The 21,987-nt window shown below is 36.4% G+C and overlaps 2 protein-coding genes across 2 annotated transcripts in view; one reads left to right on the forward strand and one right to left on the reverse strand.

Moving 5' to 3' along the window:
* The first annotated feature begins 47 nt into the window (after positions 1 to 47).
* Positions 48 to 9,820, forward strand: LOC117331573 (protein FAM72A-like). Its single transcript, XM_033890370.1, has 4 exons — positions 48 to 394; positions 2,460 to 2,537; positions 2,934 to 3,058; positions 5,529 to 9,820. The coding sequence occupies exons 1-4, from the start codon at positions 222 to 224 to the stop codon at positions 5,612 to 5,614; spliced, it is 462 nt and encodes a 153-aa protein (XP_033746261.1). The 5' UTR covers positions 48 to 221; the 3' UTR covers positions 5,615 to 9,820.
* The window catches only part of LOC117331569 (cilia- and flagella-associated protein 54-like), an 85,121-nt gene continuing 72,477 nt past the window's right edge, over positions 9,344 to 21,987 (reverse strand). The window contains 9 exon segments of the mRNA XM_033890361.1: positions 9,344 to 10,376; positions 11,084 to 11,245; positions 13,078 to 13,095; positions 14,358 to 14,511; positions 14,659 to 15,319; positions 15,613 to 15,738; positions 16,198 to 16,477; positions 19,123 to 19,146; positions 19,380 to 19,536. Coding sequence (XP_033746252.1) covers positions 10,254 to 10,376; positions 11,084 to 11,245; positions 13,078 to 13,095; positions 14,358 to 14,511; positions 14,659 to 15,319; positions 15,613 to 15,738; positions 16,198 to 16,477; positions 19,123 to 19,146; positions 19,380 to 19,536 — 1,705 coding nt within the window. The 3' untranslated portion in view covers positions 9,344 to 10,253.

Consider the following 21,987-nt stretch of genomic DNA (forward strand, 5'->3'; position numbering starts at 1 on the left):
TAGTTAACAAATTTGACAGAAGACGCAGAGCCAATGAGAACCTAGTTTTCAGATGTAAACATACGCCACATGTACGTGTAAGGACGCCGGTAACCCGAGCTATCACAAAAGACGCGTGTACTCGTCAAAAAAGAGACGAATCAAAGAGACATTAATATCAGTCCGCTGGAGAGAAGTTTATGTAAGACACGAAAATTTACCTCTGGTCAAATAATCCCATTATGAGTGATAACGCACAGAAAGTTGACAATGTTGTCCCATCCTTCAGGCGTAAACAGGTGTTTATCCTTGACTGTGCGTACTGTGATTCCACTATTTGTAGACGAGCGATGAAAGCAGTGCTTTTGGCAGATTCTCAAACTGAACTGTTCTCAACTGATATTCAAGAAGAAGGGTAAGTAAATATCACAACTACAGCACTAACAATACGCGAACGCCCAGCTGACTGAATAAAATAAAACAGAACAGAAGAAGGTGACTGAGCAGACGACACCGTCAGACCACAGGGGCATGTCTAGTTTTATATTACAAAAAATAGTCAGAAATACCTATATATATTGACAATATATATAGGTATTTCTGACTAATTTTTTGTAATATAAAACTAGACATGCCCCTGTGGTCAGACCGTCGCTACAGCTGAACAATATTATGTAACAGGAGAGGAGAAAATGTAACGGCCAGACCGGGGTTCGAACGCGGGACCTCCGAACACTAGCGGGATGCTCTACTAATTAAGCTACCTGGTCACCGATGATCGACCCAGTTCAGTCCCGCTACACACCCTCCTTTTTTCCCCAAGTCTTCGCCCTCGAAGACACACGAGACCCTTATACCACCATGGTGGGTATTTTAGTTGGGCACCAATTTCGTAACAGGTCACCGATGATCGACCCGATCCAGTCCCGCTACATTATATGTTACCCTGGTAAATACTACCCGCAATATAATATGCGATATTTAGCTCAATCGGTTGAGCTTAAGACTAGTAAGCCAGAGGTCCTGGGTTCGATCCCTAGCAGAGACAGTGATTTCAATTTAATTAATCATGTGCTCTGTTACATTGGCGCCACCGTAGGGACTCCGGAATGATACTCATTGCTGCTTGCGAAAGCATAGCTGTTACCCCTAGAAAACTTGAGAACAAGTTCTTTCCTGGAGGGGGAGTATATAATCCTGGTAAATACTAACCACCCAGCTATAGCAATCTTCTCTTTAATTAGTATCGATCGGTTGAGCGTAAGACTAGTAAGCCAGAGGTCCCGGGTTCGATCACTAGCGGAGGCAATGATTTAAATTTAATTAATCATGCGCTCTGTTACATATGTAACAGGGTGTACTCATTGCACTAAGTCACACTTGTTTGTGCTGTTTTGGATGTACCCGTGTCACCACGGGTATATCGTGTCGTGAGCGAGTTGCACGTGATTCCACCTGCACACATCACCACCCTGTCTACCCTGTATGTCCCATTCACTTATGACTTAGCACTTAGCTACGAAGCAGGACGGAGCTCCTGCATAGATATATTCTATATTGTCACAGTATTGCCTTCCTCTCCGGTCGCTGGTAAGTACCTGTATACTAATTATATAACTGTATAACAGTAGCTCCGTCTAAATGCATTTTTAAATATACCATGCTATAAATAGAAACCGAAACTACACCTGTACATATATATTAAGTGATAGTTTCGTATCTTTTATTGCAGGTTCATATATATATAGATAATAAACACATTGAAACCATAAACTCGTGTCGAGTTGTATCGCCGAGCTAGAAGGGTTACAAATTGCGCCCAACGTGGAACCCGGGACCTCTGGCTTACTAGTCTTACGCTCAACCGATCGAGCTAAAGAGAAGATCTCTCTAGCCGAGCGGTATATTGCGGCTAGTATTTTACCAGGGTTACATACTCCCCCTCCAGGAAAGAACTCGTCCTCGAGTTTCCAGGAGTAACAGCGATGCTTTCGCAAGCAGCTATGAGTATCATTCCCGAGTCCCTACATTGGCGCCAATGTAACAGAGCGCATGATGAATTAAATTTAAATCACTGCCTCCGCTAGGGATCGAACCCGGGACCTCTGGCTTACTAGTCTTACGCTCAACCGATCGAGCTAAAGAGAAGATCTCTCTAGCCGAGCGGTATATTGCGGCTAGTATTTTACCAGGGTTACACATATAATAAGGATACTTAAATGTAACAGTCTTTTGACAATCAGAAGTGTCAAATGCTTTTCTGCTTCGACAGCTGTAAATGGAAGCTATAAGTACTGGCTGGCAAAGATTGTATATAACACAACACAGGAACCTGAAAATTTGTTACAGTCTATGTGTGTTTGTACCTTCCCTTCTCACATGTCTTAGTTTTTATTGTGAAACTCGTCTGCAAAATTAGTCCACTCCGAACATTAACAAATTGAAGGTGTATTCAGTGTCTTGCATTGTTGCTGTTTCAGGGCTGTGGATGTGACAGATGAGAAGTTTTATACAGACAACTGTGACTGTCTGATAGAACACATGGCGTGTACAGTGTGGTAATGTATCTGATCCCTTTTACTTGAACTTCTCTGTAATGATAAGTTATTACAATGTATTGGCAATATTTTCTATGAAGTTTTTGCTGGTTATGAATTGGTTTGTCTTCCCTAATTATAACGTCCAAGCAGATGTTAGTCATTCCTGATTTGCCATAAAATTAAAAAGGAATTTTGTGTAGTCGGGATATTTCCTACATATATATTTATATAATGACGTGGTTGTGCTTTTTTTTGATAGCCTTCCTTATTTTGATTTTATTTGAAAGAATAGTGGCTCTTTGAGATTTTTTGTCAGGAGGGTTGACTGATGATCAAATATACCATCAACCATATGCTTCAGTGGTTATGTTGCGTTTGTCTGATTAACTGGTAATAATGTTACTTATTTTCCAGTGGTAATGTTGTTGGGTACCATGTCCGAATGCCCTGTCTCAAATGTATAAAGTCCTGTAACAATGGCCATATGTGGATGTTCTACAGACATGCAATCATACCCCTGGATAGACTCAATGCACAAGGTCAGTACCTCAACTAACATCTAACTAGCTTACTGTCTTGCCATTAGGGTGGAATAGAGGAAAGATAGAATCCCTGCATAGATGTGCATGCAAATTTTTTTTCTACAGAAATATTGGTTGCCATGGTAACCAGGTCATGTTATAAACACGTTTATATATTGTATGTAATAATAGCCCATAGCTCATCAGTCCTTTGATCAAATTCAATCAAACTTAGTTGAATTGTGTAAGATATCAACACCTGTAATTTAACACATCAGGTGTTCCAGGACCATTTCTTTGGAAACATAATGGATGCATCTGATTGGTCAAAATTTTGTTATTGTTCAATTAAGCTGAAAATTGTAAGTGTATTGAGGGATTGCAAATACATTAATTGTTCTATTTTCCAAATCAATGGTTGTCATTTGGTTGCCATGGTTACTAAAAGAAGTACCTAAATTTGTACAAATCTTGGTCCAGACTATTCCTATTGTGAACTACTACAATTGAACAAACAGGAATATTAGGGATCATAGTCATGTAGATCTACGTGCAAGCATTTTTTGTGTTTGGTGGAATGTTTGCTTGTCAGGCCACAGTAAAGGTTTTGATATAAAGGTCCATATGGATTGCAGTCCTTAGACCACCAATTTTGTTATATTTGGTCAAATGGTGTAATATACAATCAGTGTAATCTTATACTTTACCAATTCCTCTACCCGTGTAATATTATAATCAAGTTGCCCTGGCCTACCCATGTTATAATTAAATTCACCTAGACAGGCCCATTTTCATTATTCCCCTCAATTTTTATGAACATTTCAATGGCTTAAGCTTTGATAGGATAATTTATTTGATATCCATGGATTAATTTGGCCTGCTGTATCAATTCGATTCAATCGATCAGTTGCTGATATATCATATGATGTTATGACTAATGGGCAATAAGAGGATATTGAATGGTTTCCCATTGATGATATAAGATATATATCTCACAAGTATGACAGAATATTGATATTTCTCAGGAGTGTGAGGCACGGGTGACAATTAATTATGTCATATGAGTGAAATATACCAGGTATGTTATATTCAACAGGAAACTGTTCAATTTTCTTAATATTTCATTTTTTTAAAATAAAATAAAAATAAAAACGTGCTGAAAAAGCATGAGAAACAGTAGCATAATCTTTGACGTCCTATCCATATGACATTACACTTCACAAAAAGTTAGCTCCATTTTGAATGGGCTGTTCAACACGATTTCAGTGTTTTTAGCTCATACCTGGTATATCTGCTTGCATAACTGTTATTAAATGGGTATGTATATTGCAGAAATTCTGCAACTAATCTCTTATTCTACCTTCGATTCATACAGATCAGAATGGAAATCATCAGTGTTCAATACGATTATTAGAATGCACCATTTTGATTTTTGTCTACAACAAAAGTCATATCATCATTCACTATTATGATATAAGCAGTGATGATATAAGTTTTTATCAAGTTGATAATTTCTTATATATATCTAACTGGTAAAAATGTAATAAAAGACTCTATAAGAATTTGCTACTAAGGTCTACAAATGATGAGATGTGGGGATATATTCATGGACTAGTAGACTCTTCATGGCTTGATGAAGAGAAACAAGATTATTTTGTATGAAAATCTTTGCAGCTCGGAATCAGATCAGCTACCTACAGTATATAAAAGCATACATAATTAAAGAAAAAATCCAGAAAAGAATTATTAATAAAATTTTCTTATATATACATCAAAACATATTAGAACAACATGCAGACTTAAGCATAAACACATACATTAAGTCTTCATGGTGCTTAACAACATCAGCTGCCTATGTTAATACTAGTTTTCTATGATTTCATAGCAAGCAAGGGTGATTATATATACAATTGAGAATTGATGCCATTTTTTTTTAGTTTCATTGGGGTATGAACAAAAAAATTGTTTGCAAACTGTATGAGTCCGCGTAGCGATTCTTACAAAAGTTTGCAAACATATTTTTTTCATACCCCAATGAAACTAAAAAATAATTGACATCAATGCTTATAATTATTTTTTTTAATTGATTTTCAAAATTAAAACATGTTTTATGTACAATTGAGCTGATCTTATAAGGGATTCTTTTTCACAAATCAATATGCAATGTCAATGGCCATATTGTGACGTCATATATTTTGTGCCATTTTCAGATTTTTTTCATAAAGGTATGAAAAACAAATCTCACCAATCAGAAAGCCGCATTCTGCGTACAAACTCTGGACAATTAATTATTGTATTATAAATGCAACTTCATGCATTTCACCTGACTAAGTGCAAATACATGTACTGTGTTGACAATTTTTACCTCTTAGTTGCAGGATTGAAGTTTGAGTAATAAATGGTTGGCTTACTGGTTACTGAACTCGTAGAATTTTAGTTTAGTGGCACAAGTTTGCCATATTGTATCATTAATGTTTTACTTGTACAGGGGAGAAGGTGATGCTTTGGGGAGACATTCCTACTGGACACCACAACCATGCTGCTGGGATGCTGGAGGATGAATGTTGTCGCTAAGCACACAACAATCGGAGGTCAAGAGTTGTTGCTGGGGAACCTAACCACATGACAATAGGAGGATGAGTACTGTTGCTAGGAAACCTAACCACAGAACATTTCAGAGGTGTGCTGTTGCAAGGAACCTAACCAACAGACAAAGGGAGGACAAGTGCTGTTGCTAAGGAACCTAACCATAGGACAATGGGTTTCTCTTCACAATGTCACTATGTACCACAGGAAGAATGTTGTCTAGATAATCAGAGGACTAGTGATGTCTCTAGGACCCAACAGACAAGATGATGTCACTAAGTAATCAGAAGACAAATGTTGTCTCAAGGCAACAGAAGATGAATGTTGCCACAAAATAAAACTCTCCATGTGTTGCTAAAGATCCTCTGCGTGTTGTCACTAGATAACCTCAGGATTAGGATGGTTGCTAAAAACAACTTTGGCATAATCTCCAGGCATATGCAATGAGGATCGAGGCTGGACACACTTAAAGAGGTGAAAAGGACTGTCTGGATCGCCATTCCTATGTACAACAGGAACTAGACATTAAGACAAAAGAAAATCCAACAGACTGTTTCCTTGTTTCTACCATACCTTCCTGCAAAAGATGATCACATTTCGTTAAAGTTTAATGAAAGTGCTATTTTTGTTTTTCCACTAACATTTTTACTCGGTCTACTGTTGTACTGAGATTAGCTATTTGCAGGACAGTCACTGTTCTATTTGGAGCAAAGGACAAAAAGTGTTGACATAACTACCCGAGTTGGAGGCTGGTCAGATGGCACTTGCTCTTTTTTTTTCAAATAATAATAGTTCTTCTATTCATATTGTTATTTATTATATTTGTTATTTCTCCCTGCATCAAGATCAGGCAAAACTGAGTCTGTACAATCATGCCTTTTTTCAAGGGAGGACAGTTGGGTCATTTGCTGCTTGCTTGGATACTGATGACTACTTTGCATCAGAAAATGGGATATATGAACAGAATGAATCATAACAGGCAAAAGGGCTACTTATTTGTAGTGTTGACTGGTCTCACCCTCATTTAGGACACATGTGAATGAATCACACCCCTATGGTATCCAATACAACATTCTCATTACTCCTGGGGTTGCATTCATTTTCACTTGGCACACCTGGATCCATGGAGCATGCAGAAACAAAGCCACATTCTTAGGAATTCTTATAATATACCCACATTAGGAGTCATTTATTTAAAGCAAGATACTCCAGTATAATACCTGGTACATTTTTATGAGTGGAACAATATCACTAAAGGTGTTCATACTACATATTTATTTTACAGAAGGTTCTCATTAGTAACTTGACAAGCATTGTGTCAATTTCTATTGAGTAAATCAACATGATGCTGGGTATTATGATAATTGTTTATATGTCCACATTTCTACAGTACCCAATGGGACAGCTCTGTAGTTTATATTGCTTCTCATTCAATTGTCTCCTATAGATTTAAGTTTTCTGTATAGGCTATACCCACTTTTGAATTCTAGCAATCCTGTTGTACTCGGGTGTTGGTACAGTAGTAAAATGATAAGAAAATGATACAACTTCCATCAAACTTTAGGAACTGGATTAATGGGAACTGTCATCAAAGTGTTTCTAGTCAAACCAATCACTGCGATGAGTATATAATGACTAATAACTATCTGGATATGTATGGGATAGCATACTGGTATGGCTACTTCCTATTTTGCTGTATTACACTTCAATGTTGAATTGCCTTTCTTTGCTTCATTGTTTTCTTTAACTTTTAAATTAGTTTTTTTTTTCATGAAAACTGCGAGAAATGGGCTGAAGTGGCCATCTGTTAAAACAAACTGATACCTAATTTTGTGAGATCTTGATGCAGAGAAAAACCTTATTGTGTTCTGTACCGAAACTAATACATTTGTACAAATGTAATCATTGCTTTGGCAGCTACAAACTTAATTTGTCATACCTTCTTAGAACTGATTCATGTATTAGTAGACATACACGAGTCTGATTCATGTATTAGTAGACATACACGAGTCTGATTCATGTATTAGTAGACATACACGAGTCTGATTCATGTATTAGTAGACATACACGAGTCTGATTCATGTATTAGTAGACATACACGAGTCTGATTCATGTATTAGTAGACATACACGAGTCTGATTCATGTATTAGTAGACATACGTGAGTCTGATTCATGTATTAGTAGACATACACGAGTCTGATTCATGTATTAGTAGACATACACGAGTCTGATTCATGTATTAGTAGACATACACGAGTCTGATTCATGTATTAGTAGACATACACGAGTCTGATTCATGTATTAGTAGACATACGTGAGTCTGATTCATGTATTAGTAGACATACACGAGTCTGATTCATGTATTAGTAGACATACGTGAGTGAAGAATGCTGTGTTACATTGTTTGAAGTATATAATTATTATTTATCTGCATATTTGTGATAACAACTGGCAGTAAATGTGTTTGGTATACTGTATAATAGGATATGTTTGTGTGTAGTTTCTTTTGTGGTTTGGAGCTTTCAAGTTATTTGATGGGTACAAACTTTAGTGGTTGACCAAGGCAGTAATAATATAACAATAATGCATACAACAAAATTGGTTTATACTCTACAAACGTTCTGTTGTTGATACAAATCAAATGTAATTTGTATTATATAATGCATACAAAAACTTGGGATCTTGGAAAAGTTTCATTTCCTGTGAGATTTGACAAACATGTTTTCACTTTAGTAAGGCTCTGCTATTCTAAGAGATTAATAAAAGTAGGAGTTTGTTAAATGTCAATTCCGAGATGTCATAATTTGTCTTCAATGTGATGTCATAATAAAATTAAGTGTCATTATGCAAGTCAGACGGAACCTTCATTCAAACATTTTAATGATTATAAACATTTAGTTTTGTGATACTTTGAACACATAATCACTACCTAGGTTTGTTTTTCAATGATTCCCTTGGAGGTATGCCCCTTTGAAATCTTCATACAAAGAGTAACACATCTAACTGGATCATTGTATATGAACTGTTAAGGTATTTGTTAAGGTATTTGTGCTCCTGAGATTTATTTTTCATTCCATTCTTTCCTGGGAAGTGAGCCCATATATTTACATCAGGGGCTGCAATAGCTCAGTCAATTAGAGCGCCAGCAATGTAACTTGAGGTAAAGATCCAAGGTGCGTGGTTCGACACTCCCTACCTGTGTCGGTTTGTATTTCCTCGTGGCAGCCCTGTCTGTGCTGTTGTGGTTGTGTCCTTGGGTAAGACATTTTACCCCAATTGCTCTGGATGGTATGCAACAGCCTCTGTATGTTGTTAAATGAGGTAGTCACCAACTACTACAAGGAGACCCTGCCTCGAAATTATCCTGGCTATTTACAGGGTGATAAACCCAGCAAACAAACAATGCCTATATATACAACATCCTGATGTGAAGAAAGGAATATCATTAAGTCTAGTTTCATATTAATGAAAACTGTCTGTTTTAGTAAACATAATATTTCAAATAAGGTTCTTATATGTTTTGTATTGTAGGATTTATCCATGTGATTTGTAGGGTAGCAGAATTCAAACATTTTTCATGTCATCTGTGTTTTGTTTTGTTGGATGTTTGTGGATTTGTGTCTTTGAAAACAAAGAGACCCTGCACTGCTGTGATTGCTATATACCATTATTATATAATACTGCTGTTAGTTTACATATACAACCAAGAGTTGATGTCAAGTCTATGGAACAAGTTCCAATATATTGTTTATTGAAAATAAATTATTACTGATAAACAAAAAATGTTTTTCAATGTTGATATTTTCAGTACTATAAAACTTTTATCTAACTATAATAAATTTAATTCTTACATACATCAACAGTTGTACAGAAACCTGTTAACACCATAATGCAATGTTTCAATGGATTGATTTTTAAAATCCTATCAATATATAAAGCCAGCATTACATTCCAACTGAGCATTGACAGTTCATTAATGCCACAATCAAGATGTCCATCCAGCTGAACAAAAAATAGTTAATTCACACCAGATTATGTAGCTTATATCACATACGGTATAGAGTAATCCTTCACAGGATTAGTGAAAGTTCCACAGTACCTACAGTTCCCAAGGGATGGTATACAATCAATTATCTAAGTTCATACATCAATATATTACCATAGTAACAAATGTACATGTAAACACACATACAAAAAAAAAAAAAAAAAAAATTGCAAATCATTAGACAGATGCAAATATATGAAAATAAATGAATAAAAAAATAATCATCACAGTTAAAACAGAAAAAAATCCTATCACAGATTTCAGCATCATAATTATTCACTTCTAACTGTAAAATATAATTATACATAGTTTATACAGATCATATAATGCATGCAGTGGAAAGGTGCAAAATCATATAAGTAGGTAGAACATTGGACGGATATCAATAACAATTTAATGTCTTCAAAATTTAAATACTTCCTATCACAGTTTTCAATACAGTTTGATACCACATTCATAGCCAGTTACATTTTACAGATTACAGCATCTGATCGCTGTGAAATGTAGTGAATGTCCTTGAGTATTCACTGTAACAATGTCCTGTGGGCATGTATAAGACTTCAACACACAAGGTCAGTCTGTTAGGACTTGATGATCTTGAGAAGCCATTGGACAATGTCGGTGCCCTGGGCCGTGTAGCCAAAGCTGGGGTCAAATAGACTCTCTAGTGCAGCGATGTTCTTCTTTGTCACTTCAAATGGCAGCTGAAAGTTAACATTTCGTAATTGATTAGGCTGGGGTAGGTACTAAATCATATTACAATAGAGCTTAAATTTTAACAAAAAGCACTGTTTAATACTCATCAAAACTTGGCATAGTATAATGGTATGGCAATGGCCATCCAGCCGATGTAAACTTTTGTTTGTCAGAAGATCTCCGACATCTTTTAACTGATCTCGTTGACACTTAGTAGGCTTTACAGTCATGACATACATGTACACGTAGTTGTGTTTACCTGATATCTATATTGATTTGACTATTTTGGCAAAAGTTAGTCTTTTGTTTATTAATGTAAAGTATAAATATCAGTAAAGTTGGACTTTATGATATATTTGACACTGGCCAAAAACAAGGGAAATCTCAGTTCAGAATTGCCTTCTGTGTCATTTATAATCTACTTCACATGGAATTGCATACTTTCGATCACACATTATTTCACTAAACAACAATTTAACAGCAATGATTCTAATGACACATACATTTACATTCTGAAATGATTACATTTTTTACTTTATGTACCTTGTGATCTTAAAAAGAATGCAAGATGTTCATCTCCATTTGATATGCTTCTCATATTAAACCACAAGGTACTGTTTTGGAAAAACTAATTATGCAAATGGTGCTTGCTAGAAAGTCCAAAACATGATGTTAATATAAGGTATGGGAATAACCAACTCCAGTTTATATCTACCTCTGTGGAAACAACTGATCCATTCTCAGATTTGTCTGTTTTCTCTTTCTCTGCCTTCTCTGATTTCTCCTTGTCTGCTTTCTCTGACAACTCCCCAGTGGAGCTGGCATGGGGCAAACCCAGCAGGGTCTTAATGTCATCCAAACACTGTTTCAGCAGGTTCTAAAACACAACATACCTCTTATCAAGAACAGTTCAAATATCAACATGGTTTTGCTACCAAGAACACTGTTTCTATCAGTCACAACTTATTTTAAAATATGCACATGCTCTGTCTTCATATCACATGTTCATTGTCAGTAGCGCTTGGTAGACTCATTATGTTCACCCACTTACCATGATGAGCGAGAATACCATCAAACTTGAGTTACCAACAATGACTCATTGAAAAACAAAGATTTTGTCAAAATTGGTGCTGTAGTAACACTAAACTGGAAATCGGAGGATATGACATGTTTTTTTTAACTTCTGGCACAGCTGAGAATGATTCTGATAAGAGGTTATAACCTTGTGTTCACCAAGGTTGTAGAATTCATTTTAGTGTTAAATGTGCTGTTTCTTTACCCAAACAATGACAGAACAAGAAAGCATTACCCTTCGGATGATATTTAAACATTGAAAACACGATATTGTTCCATTTCGTTCCCTCAAGTTACATATTAAGCTTTCATACCCTGTCCAACAATGACCAACACCATCTCCAAAGTTATGATTCAACATTAGAGCTACATAATATTCACACATTTACATGGACATTCTGCCTAGGGTTAACTTCTGTATTCCATCACCAAGCAACATTTGACCAATTATACCTTTTCCAGTTTGGACACTAGTACTGTCCTACATATATGTCACACTACCTGTCTGGCACCACACTTACCTCATTCTCAAAAAGTTCCTCAGGATCTATGAAATTCTTGAAGAACAAAAGTCTACCATATAACTACACAATGTTTCAATAACTTGTTGCAACTATATTACCAGTAGCATAAAGTAGAATTGTAACTATCTTTAAAAAAAAAATCTTCCAACCTCTACAAAATACACACATCACCTGGTCCTATTTCGATACATACAAATACAATGTCCTAACACTAAACCGGGCCTACAGGTTAAGGCATTTGTCTGTCTGATTGTCCATTTATCACGCATCGGACTTTGCACTAGTAGGTCCATTGTACAGTCAATACTTTAGGATACTGATTTTCGTCATGGAGGTTGTTTTAAACATAATACAGTTTAAGACTGATTACTGATTTTTATGATCTCTGACACATTTTGAAAACTCGCTGCTTTTGAGTCAATGTATAAATGGACTGAAATTTTGGTTAGAAACTTGTTCAATTAACTCCATTTCTGATAAAGGAATGAAGGCATATATTGGATATTCTTCTATATTCCCAAACCATGACTTGGAACTTAGCTATAAGTTTTACTTTCAAAATATTCCATACCCTAACGACATTCCGAAGTGTGACATCAATCTTAATTTGATATCATTAAAATGTCATTTTCTTCTTGATAAATAGGTCTTTCTCAAGAACATGTTCCATGTTGGCCACCTTGTGAAACTACACAAAAAACACTGTCTTTCACATGCAAATTAAGTGATGATAAAAATGTGAAGCATCTACACATGATGTGACACACATAATATAAGTTAGACATTTTGTTCCTCCTTCTACTGCACAAACACCTAAACCATCATGAAATTCATCCCCTTAGTATAGGTCTTTAGATCAAGTTGATAAGGAGTTGGAGAAGAAACAACATTGATATTAAGGGTTGAGGGAGTAGCCTTACATTCACACGGAGTTGCCAGTTTAAAAAGAGAAAATATTGAATTGTTGTAGTTATGACAAATGGATCTCAACAATGCTCTTTCACATAATTCTAGCCTCATCTCAGACAAAAACAAAATAAAACATACCAGCACCTGAAGCAAACCTGTGAAAGCGCTACAAATTGTGACTTGCCCAAATGATTGTGCTTACCTCGATGGGAGGAAAATCCTTTATAAAAATCAGCATGCAGTGTTAAACATTTTAAAATAAGATGAATAAAATAAAATAAAATAATTTTTTTTAGTGGTGTATGTATATTTTAAGTTATAAAGCTATATATATCAAAGGATTCCAACACGAGACACAAAATTTAGGTCCAAAGAAGTCTGGAACACATTACACTAAAGATACATGTGGAAGAAGATCAGGAACACACTAACCTAAAATTACACATCCAAGGTGGTCCAGAACACAATAAACTAATGATACATGTCAAAGGGGGTCTGGAATAGGCTAAACTAAAGATACAGGTCCCAGGAGGCTAGAAAACATTACACTAAATATACACATCCAAGGGGGTCAGGAACACATTACACTAAAGATACATGTCCAAGGAGGCTGGAACACATAACACTAAAGATACATGTCCAAGGAGGTCTGGAACACATAACACTAAAGATACATGTCCAAAGGGGTCAGCAACACACTAAACTAAAACTACACATCCAAGGAGGTCAAGAACACAATCAACTTAAGCTACATATCCAAGAAGGTTCGGAACATACTGAACTAAAGATAAACATCAAAGGAGATCAGGAACACACTAAACTAAAGATACATGTCCAAGGGGGTCAGGAACACACTAAACTAAAGATACATGTCCAAGAGGGTCAGCAACACACTACACTAAAGTTACATGTCCAAGGAGGTTGGAACACACTAAGTAAAGCTACACATCCAAGGAGGTCTGGAATACAATAAACTTAAGCTACATATCAAAGGAGATCAGGAACATACTGAACTAAATCAATATGTTCAAGGATTTTTTGAATATTCTGACCTAAACCTATATGTCAACGGAGCTCAGGATCACACTGAACTGAATCTATATGTTCAAGGAGTTCTATAACAAAAAGCTAAATGTCAAAGAAGGTTTGAACACACTGTATTAAAGCTACATGTCAAAGGAGGCAATAAAGCTATATAAAGTAACTTAATCCAGGCTGGACATACTGAACTTTTAAGTTAGGTCCAATGGAGTCATTAAAATTACACAGTATGTTCACTACAGTTACGGAAATCATACTGTGAAATTGAGCATGTCAGTGTGGCTTGTATGATGTGTAAAATACTTTAATACATTGTACTTCATTAGAGTGGTTTTGAAGAACAAGTTCTAGCAGACTTCAAGAGAAATAAAAGTAAATAATACATGTTTATGGTGTTGTAATTCTGCCTACACACAGCAGGTGAGCATCATGTGTACCTACCTCGAGTCGTTCATCCCGTTCAACCTTCGGGGAAAGTGCTTTGATTCTTTGTCCCTTCTTGGGTTTGGAAGTAGGAGTCGGCGAGGGTGCTACTGGGTCCTTCTTCTTCTTTTCTACCAGGGAGATCTCAGCTCTTTGTGCCAGCACAGCCAACCTACAGGGTAACAAACAGTAGTAAAACTCAGTACCAAAGATGTCTCTTGTTGTAAGGCAGAAAAGGAGGAAATGTTAATGACAACAAAAGCCTCATTATTTCACAGATGGGGTATTGTCATTGCAGACAAAACTGTGACAGACTTACCTGTCATGAAGGTCATTGAGCTGTGATAGAGACACCCACTGTACACCAGGCTGACAAACAGATCCCATTTTCTTATAGATAGCATGCATTAGAAGTATGCGAGATTCAGCCCCTGTGGCTTCTGGTCTCTGAGGGTCATTCTCTTCCAGGGATGGCTGGTAGAACTGCAGTGCCACCTCCATGTCTACAGGGGAGGTAACTGGCTTGTCTGAGGGCATGTAGGGGTCAATAACAGTTCCAGGAGGTAGCGGTGCTTTTCCAGGCTCAGCCACAGTGGCCATGGTGATAGAGTCATCAGTGTCAACAGTGAGATTGGAAGCATAGGACTTGAAGGTCACACTAAGGTCATACTCCGTATCAGTAGGGGCCAGTACTAGCTGTTCTGGAGGATAGATGCCACAACATTCTGAGCTGTATGCCTTGAGGTTGTTTGCTAGGTAAACATGGATCTTCGTAAGTCGCCGGGACCACGTTCCTGAGAACAACATTGACCGGATCATGTCATGGTTCACAGTTGTGTCTGAGTGGGCATGACTGATGAACCCAAGGTCAAACTCTGCAAGTTCCTCCTCCTCTGAATCTGTGTCTTTTTGGCTAGATTTGCGACTGGAGGCTGAGATCGTTGATGTATTACACAATCTCTGGAGGATACTCTGATAACCTGTTAATCAGAAAATGTCAGTTTTGATAACAATCCAGAGGACATCAGCTAAAACTCTGATCTAGTAAGCTGTCAATCAAATATCATTATACCAATCTTGACAAGTCAGAAAATTCAACTCTTATTATTTATTTGTACATTGTGCATGAATGGAACATACATGTAAGTAAATGTATATCAAATACTTCTTAAAATGAAAGCAAAATAACATTGAACTTACAAAAATTATATTTGAAAAATTATGTGTATTGTTCAATACTTCTACTATCAGGTGATGCACACCATGCACTAACCTAGGAAGTGTATCCAGCTGAGCTCCTTGGCTCCGTCCCGCGCCTTCATCACCTGCTCATCGTAAGTGTCCACATGTTTCACTTCATTGGCCTCTATCAGGGGAGCTAACTCTTCTTCGATTTGGGCTGCCAGTGAATATTATGAGAAAATTGTAAAGAACTGAATTCTACTTTGAGGTGTAGAGATATTTACAGGCAGTATGGTATTTAATGGAAGTACAGAGTAGTAACAAATCCACTGTATTGTAATGGATCATCTCAATCATTTCAAACTCAAAATATTTTTCTTTTTTCACTCTTTGCATTGTGGTTGTTCCTTTCATAAACCAAACACATAACTATGTACTATGGTATTGGAGATGTCTGTATCACAGTGAAGTGATTACAGACTATAGGATGAAGATTATTTTTAAACCCTTTGTAAAGTCTGATATTGGAAAGTGTCAAATAATACAGTAAACATGTTAACAAGAAAGCATTCTTTGACATCATGTTCACATATTATCAACCCGACTTTATAGTACGTATGTTTCTGTATATCATTAAATTTAAGTAACATGATACTGCAGCAGAACGAGCACTTACTTTTATACACCTTCTTCCTCTCCCCAAGGACATAGTCACTAACAAGATCAAGTGCTATGAACTCTGGGATATCTGTCTCAGCATTGCCAGTGAGAGGCTGGGAGGTAACAGATGTATCCCCAATGAGGAGGACACGAGAGCGCTGGGCCTGACCCAGGGCTGCAGCACACCTAATGGCTGTCCAGGCAGCTCGTCTCTCCTTGTCCACATCGGCCATCTCATCAGATTTACTGCCTTGCGACTTGAGTGAACTCTGGGTTCCTGATCGTTCTTTCTTAGACTGCAAAGTCAAAACACCACTCAGAGCATGTCTAGATCTAGATCAAGCTTTGGACATACAAGTAAATTTTGTACATTGATATATAAAATTGTATGCATGCATTTCTTGTTAAACTAAATAAATCTTTTGTTTATGAAAACGAATGGCTCAACAGAAATTAAAGATTGAATTTCATCATTTCTGTTAAAACTAAAACAGCTTTCTGAAAAAAACTCAATAAAAAAGGACTACAAACAACCAGCATATTGTTATGCAATCATTCAATAATTTAAAGGTTGCAAGCCAAGTTATGCCATGATTAAAGCATAAGCATACATTATAAACTGAGTAATAACACACAGTGAACCAATAGGAACAAGGTCTATAGGTACTGTTCAATAGCAGCAATACTATGTTATACATGAGTCTTTGATGACGTTCTGTACACCCTCTACACCACATGACGTCCTGACTCAACAACACAAACACACCATGGTTGTGAAGATTAATACATAATAGAGGATATTCCCTGGTCAGAGGACAGTCATTACTACATAATTTTACCCTTTACTGGCCAATAGCATCTGTCAAATAGCGTCAAATTAAGCAAGAAACAAATCTGGTCTTCTGCAAAAAATTTAAGACGATTATCCTTGTTTATACTGTTAATCAGGTTCTTTTTGCAAGGTGCAATTTTTGCGAAAATTCTGCAGTTTGAATGTTTCAAGAGATTAAAAAACACAATATTTTCATATTGATACAACACTTACATTTTAAAATAATTTCTACAGGCAGTCATGATAATAATATATGCTGTTTACAAAATATAAATGCAGTCATGATTCACAAGCTTCATGATTCCAGCTCAAATCAATTAATTTTGAGTCTGATCATTTTACATTTTGTAATATTATAATATATGTATATATATCTTTCTATATTGAAGCTCAAATCAAAAGAGGTAGTGACCCATTAAAATGCACCAACAATTCACTAATGAAAACTGTGTTGTGATACATCTATCATTACAGGTAGATATAGGAACCTGGCGGGGAAAACACTTCATGGTCTCAGTTATTTTGTTATATCAGAATTCATTTTTTCAGTAATAAAATATATATGAACATTACAGAGCAGAGTGAAGCAAATCAGGTCTTAATTTAATGCTTTGTTCTTCCAAAAGTTTCGTTGTTCCCGACTTCATTATTCTCAAAGTTGACTGTACATGCAAGAAAAGCAGAGTAGTTTGTGCATACAATGTTCACTGGCAAATTTTACAATTTTTGATTCTTGTGATTTTGATAAGTTCGCAAATTTTGCAAAAATTATATGCAAGCAGAAAATACCTGATATACGGTAGTTTACAGAGATAAAGGTTACATGATTAAAGGTGAAAAGTTTCAGGGATTGGCCATATAGTTTATCTTAGTTAATGCTGACCAGGGAGCCTCCTAAAACATCAACACTAGAACTTAGAAATGGATGGTGAAACAGACATATACAAATATATACAGAAATTGCTCACCGGGGAATTTTCTCGTTTTCCTGACGACTGGAATGGATATATACAGACTTGTGGAGTTTTGGGTTAGATCTATTTCAATGTTTGATACAAAGTTTTGTATGATACCATAGTTATACCTTCACTACTTACCAAACTGTCTCTATGATAATGAAATTAATGTCAGTATCAAAAGTGCTCAATAATCATAGAATTATGATATTGTGTATGACAAAGTCGTGCAATGGTCAAGGTCACATTAGTTAATAACACACTACATGCAGTTACAAAGGCACAGTTAACAGCTATAAAACTGTCAATAATTCAACAGTTCTTAGTTGTTATGTCAATGATCGGGACTGATGTAACACTAACAATGATTGGATGAATTACAGATGTAACACTGTCAATGATTGGATGGATTACAGATGTAACACTGTCAATGATTGGTTAGTTTACATATGGACATCATTAATGATTGGGTATCTTGCAGATGTAACATCGTTAGTGATTAGATAGTTTACAGAGCTGTAACACCATTGACAATTGGCTGGTTTACAGTTATAATACTGTAACACCATTGACAATTGGCTGGTTTACAGTTATAATACTATCATTGATTGGACAAAGATCTGGTGAAATCCCAAACAAAACAAGTGAGGCATTGAATCCTTAAAAAAAGACATTTTATACATTAAAGGGTGGTCACTCCTCTGGCTGCTACTTACCATCCACCTGAGTACAGATCTCTACCACAGACAATGTGTTCAAGGTCAAATTGATTGTCTTAACTATGAAATGTTATACACAACAAATGATGACAAAATGTTTTTGTCCAAATCCAATTGCAAAACTAATATCAATATGAAGCCTGATGGATGCAAATAAAAAGAAAAAAAATCAGCTATATAACCAATGCTCTGTGCTAAACTGGGTTGTAATAGTGTCATATGAAAAGGTGTGCAAAATTACTTATACAGTGGGTGCATGGCCAATATATGAATTCTTAATGAAAGAAAAAATGCAACATTAAACAATGGAAGTGTTGGTAAAACCCTTAACCAAAAGGGAGCCTATATTCTATATAAGTGGTTTTGTGGGAGGACTAGCTAGGGTGTATATACCTTACAATGTTAGTAACTAGCCTACACAAAGCTAGTCTCACCTGCTGTTTGCCTTTAGTCTTAGTCTGACATAAACACATAATATATATCAAATCATTTCGAACAGTATTTATCAGTTATCTTAATTATTTCATAACTTGTGATTTTCTTCGAAAAATATCTAAACAATCTTTCTATCATGAATATAAAATTCCCTTATATTAGCAATACCCACTAAATACATGCAGTAAGTTTTCACTCTTTGGTCCTTATTAAACAGCTATAGCCAGTGTCCCTAGGCCTGTGAGATGTTAGCTACCTTTGATCGCAGTTTTCTCTTGGCAGCAGCCTGTTTGGCCGCTGTATCTTCCCCAGGATCTGTCACAAACTCCAGTGTACTGTTCTCCTTGATGAGGACCATACCAACACTGTGTAGGTAGACCTGGGCCAGCTCTAGGTAGCCTTGTCTCATCAGTCTGTTAACACAACATAGTCATTAGTGGATAACATAGCCATCACAACACATCGAAACACAGTCATAACAGGATAACATAGTCATCACAACACATGTCAACACATCACAACACATCACATCACAACACATCACAACACAGTCATAACAGGATAACATAGCCATCACAACACATGTCAACACAGTCATAACAGGATAACATATAGCCATCACAACACATCACAACACATGTCAACACAGTCATAACAAGATAACATAGCCATCACAACACATGTCAACACAGTCATAGGATAACATAGCCATCACAACACATGTCAACACAGTCATAACAGGATAACATAGTCATCATGACACATGTCAACATAGTCGTTAGTGGATACATACATAGCCATCACAACACATCACAACACATCCCAACACAGTCATAACAGGATAACATAGCCATCACAACACATGTCAACACAGTCATAACAGGATAACATAGTCATCACAACACATGTCAACATAGTCGTTAGTGGATACATAGCCATCACAACACATCACAACACATCCCAACACAGTCATAACAGGATAACATAGCCATCACAACACATGTCAACACAGTCATAACAGGATAACATAGCCATCACAACACATGTCAACACATCACAACACATCACATCACAACACATCACAACACAGTCATAACAGGATAACATAGCCATCACAACACATGTCAACACATCACAACACATCACATCACAACACATCACAACACAGTCATAACAGGATAACATAGCCATCACAACACATGTCAACATAGTCATAACAGGATAACATAGCCATCACAACACATCACAACACATGTCAACACAGTCATAGGATAACATAGCCATCACAACACATGTCAACATAGTCATGAGTGGATACCATAGCCATCACAACATATGTCAACATAGCCATATGATAACATAGTCATCACAACACATCACAACACATGTCAACACAGTCATAACAGGATAACATAGCCATCACAACACATGTCAACATAGTCATGAGTGGATAACATAGCTATCACAACACATGTCAACATAGTCATGAGTGGATAACATAGCCATCACAACACATGTCAACATAGTCATAACAGGATAACATAGCCATCACAACACATGTCAACATAGTCATAACAGGATAACATAGTCATCACAACACATCACAACACATGTCAACATAGTCATAACAGGATAACATAGCCATCACAACACATGTCAACATAGTCATGAGTGGATAACATAGCCATCACAACACATGTCAACACAGTCATAACAGGATAACATAGCCATCACAACACATGTCAACATAGTCATAGGATAACATAGCCATCACAACACATCACAACACATGTCAACATAGTCATAACAGGATAACATAGCTATCACAACACATGTCAACATAGTCATGAGTGGATAACATAGCCATCACAACACATCACAACACATGTCAACATAGTCATAACAGGATAACATAGCCATCACAACACATGTCAACATAGTCATGAGTGGATAACATAGCCATCACAACACATCACAACACATGTCAACACAGTCATAACAGGATAACATAGTCATCACAACACATGTCAACATAGTCATAACAGGATAACATAGCCATCACAACACATGTCAACATAGTCATAACAGGATAACATAGCTATCACAACACATGTCAACATAGTCATAACAGGATAACATAGCCATCACAACACATGTCAACATAGTCATAACAGGATAACATAGCTATCACAACACATGTCAACATAGTCATAACAGGATAACATAGCTATCACAACACATGTCAACATAGTCATGAGTGGATAACATAGCCATCACAACACATCACAACACATGTCAACATAGTCATAACAGGATAACATAGCCATCACAACACATGTCAACATAGTCATAACAGGATAACATAGCCATCACAACACATGTCAACACAGTCATAACAGGATAACATAGCCATCACAACACATGTCAACACAGTCATAACAGGATAACATAGCCATCACAACACATGTCAACACAGTCATAGGATAACATAGCCATCACAACACATGTCAACATAGTCATGAATGGATAACATAGTCATCACAACACATGTCAACACAGTCATAACAGGATAACATAGCCATCACAACACATCACAACACATATCAACACAGTCATAGGATAACATAGCCATCACAACACATGTCAACATAGTCATGAGTGGATAACATAGCTATCACAACACATGTCAACATAGTCATGAGTGGATAACATAGCCATCACAACACATGTCAACACAGTCATAACAGGATAACATAGCCATCACAACACATCACAACACATGTCAACATAGTCATAACAGGATAACATAGTCATCACAACACATCACAACACATGTCAACATAGTCATAACAGGATAACATAGC

Source organism: Pecten maximus, chromosome 7, assembly GCF_902652985.1.
Source record: "Pecten maximus chromosome 7, xPecMax1.1, whole genome shotgun sequence".
NCBI classification, from domain to species: domain Eukaryota; kingdom Metazoa; phylum Mollusca; class Bivalvia; order Pectinida; family Pectinidae; genus Pecten; species Pecten maximus.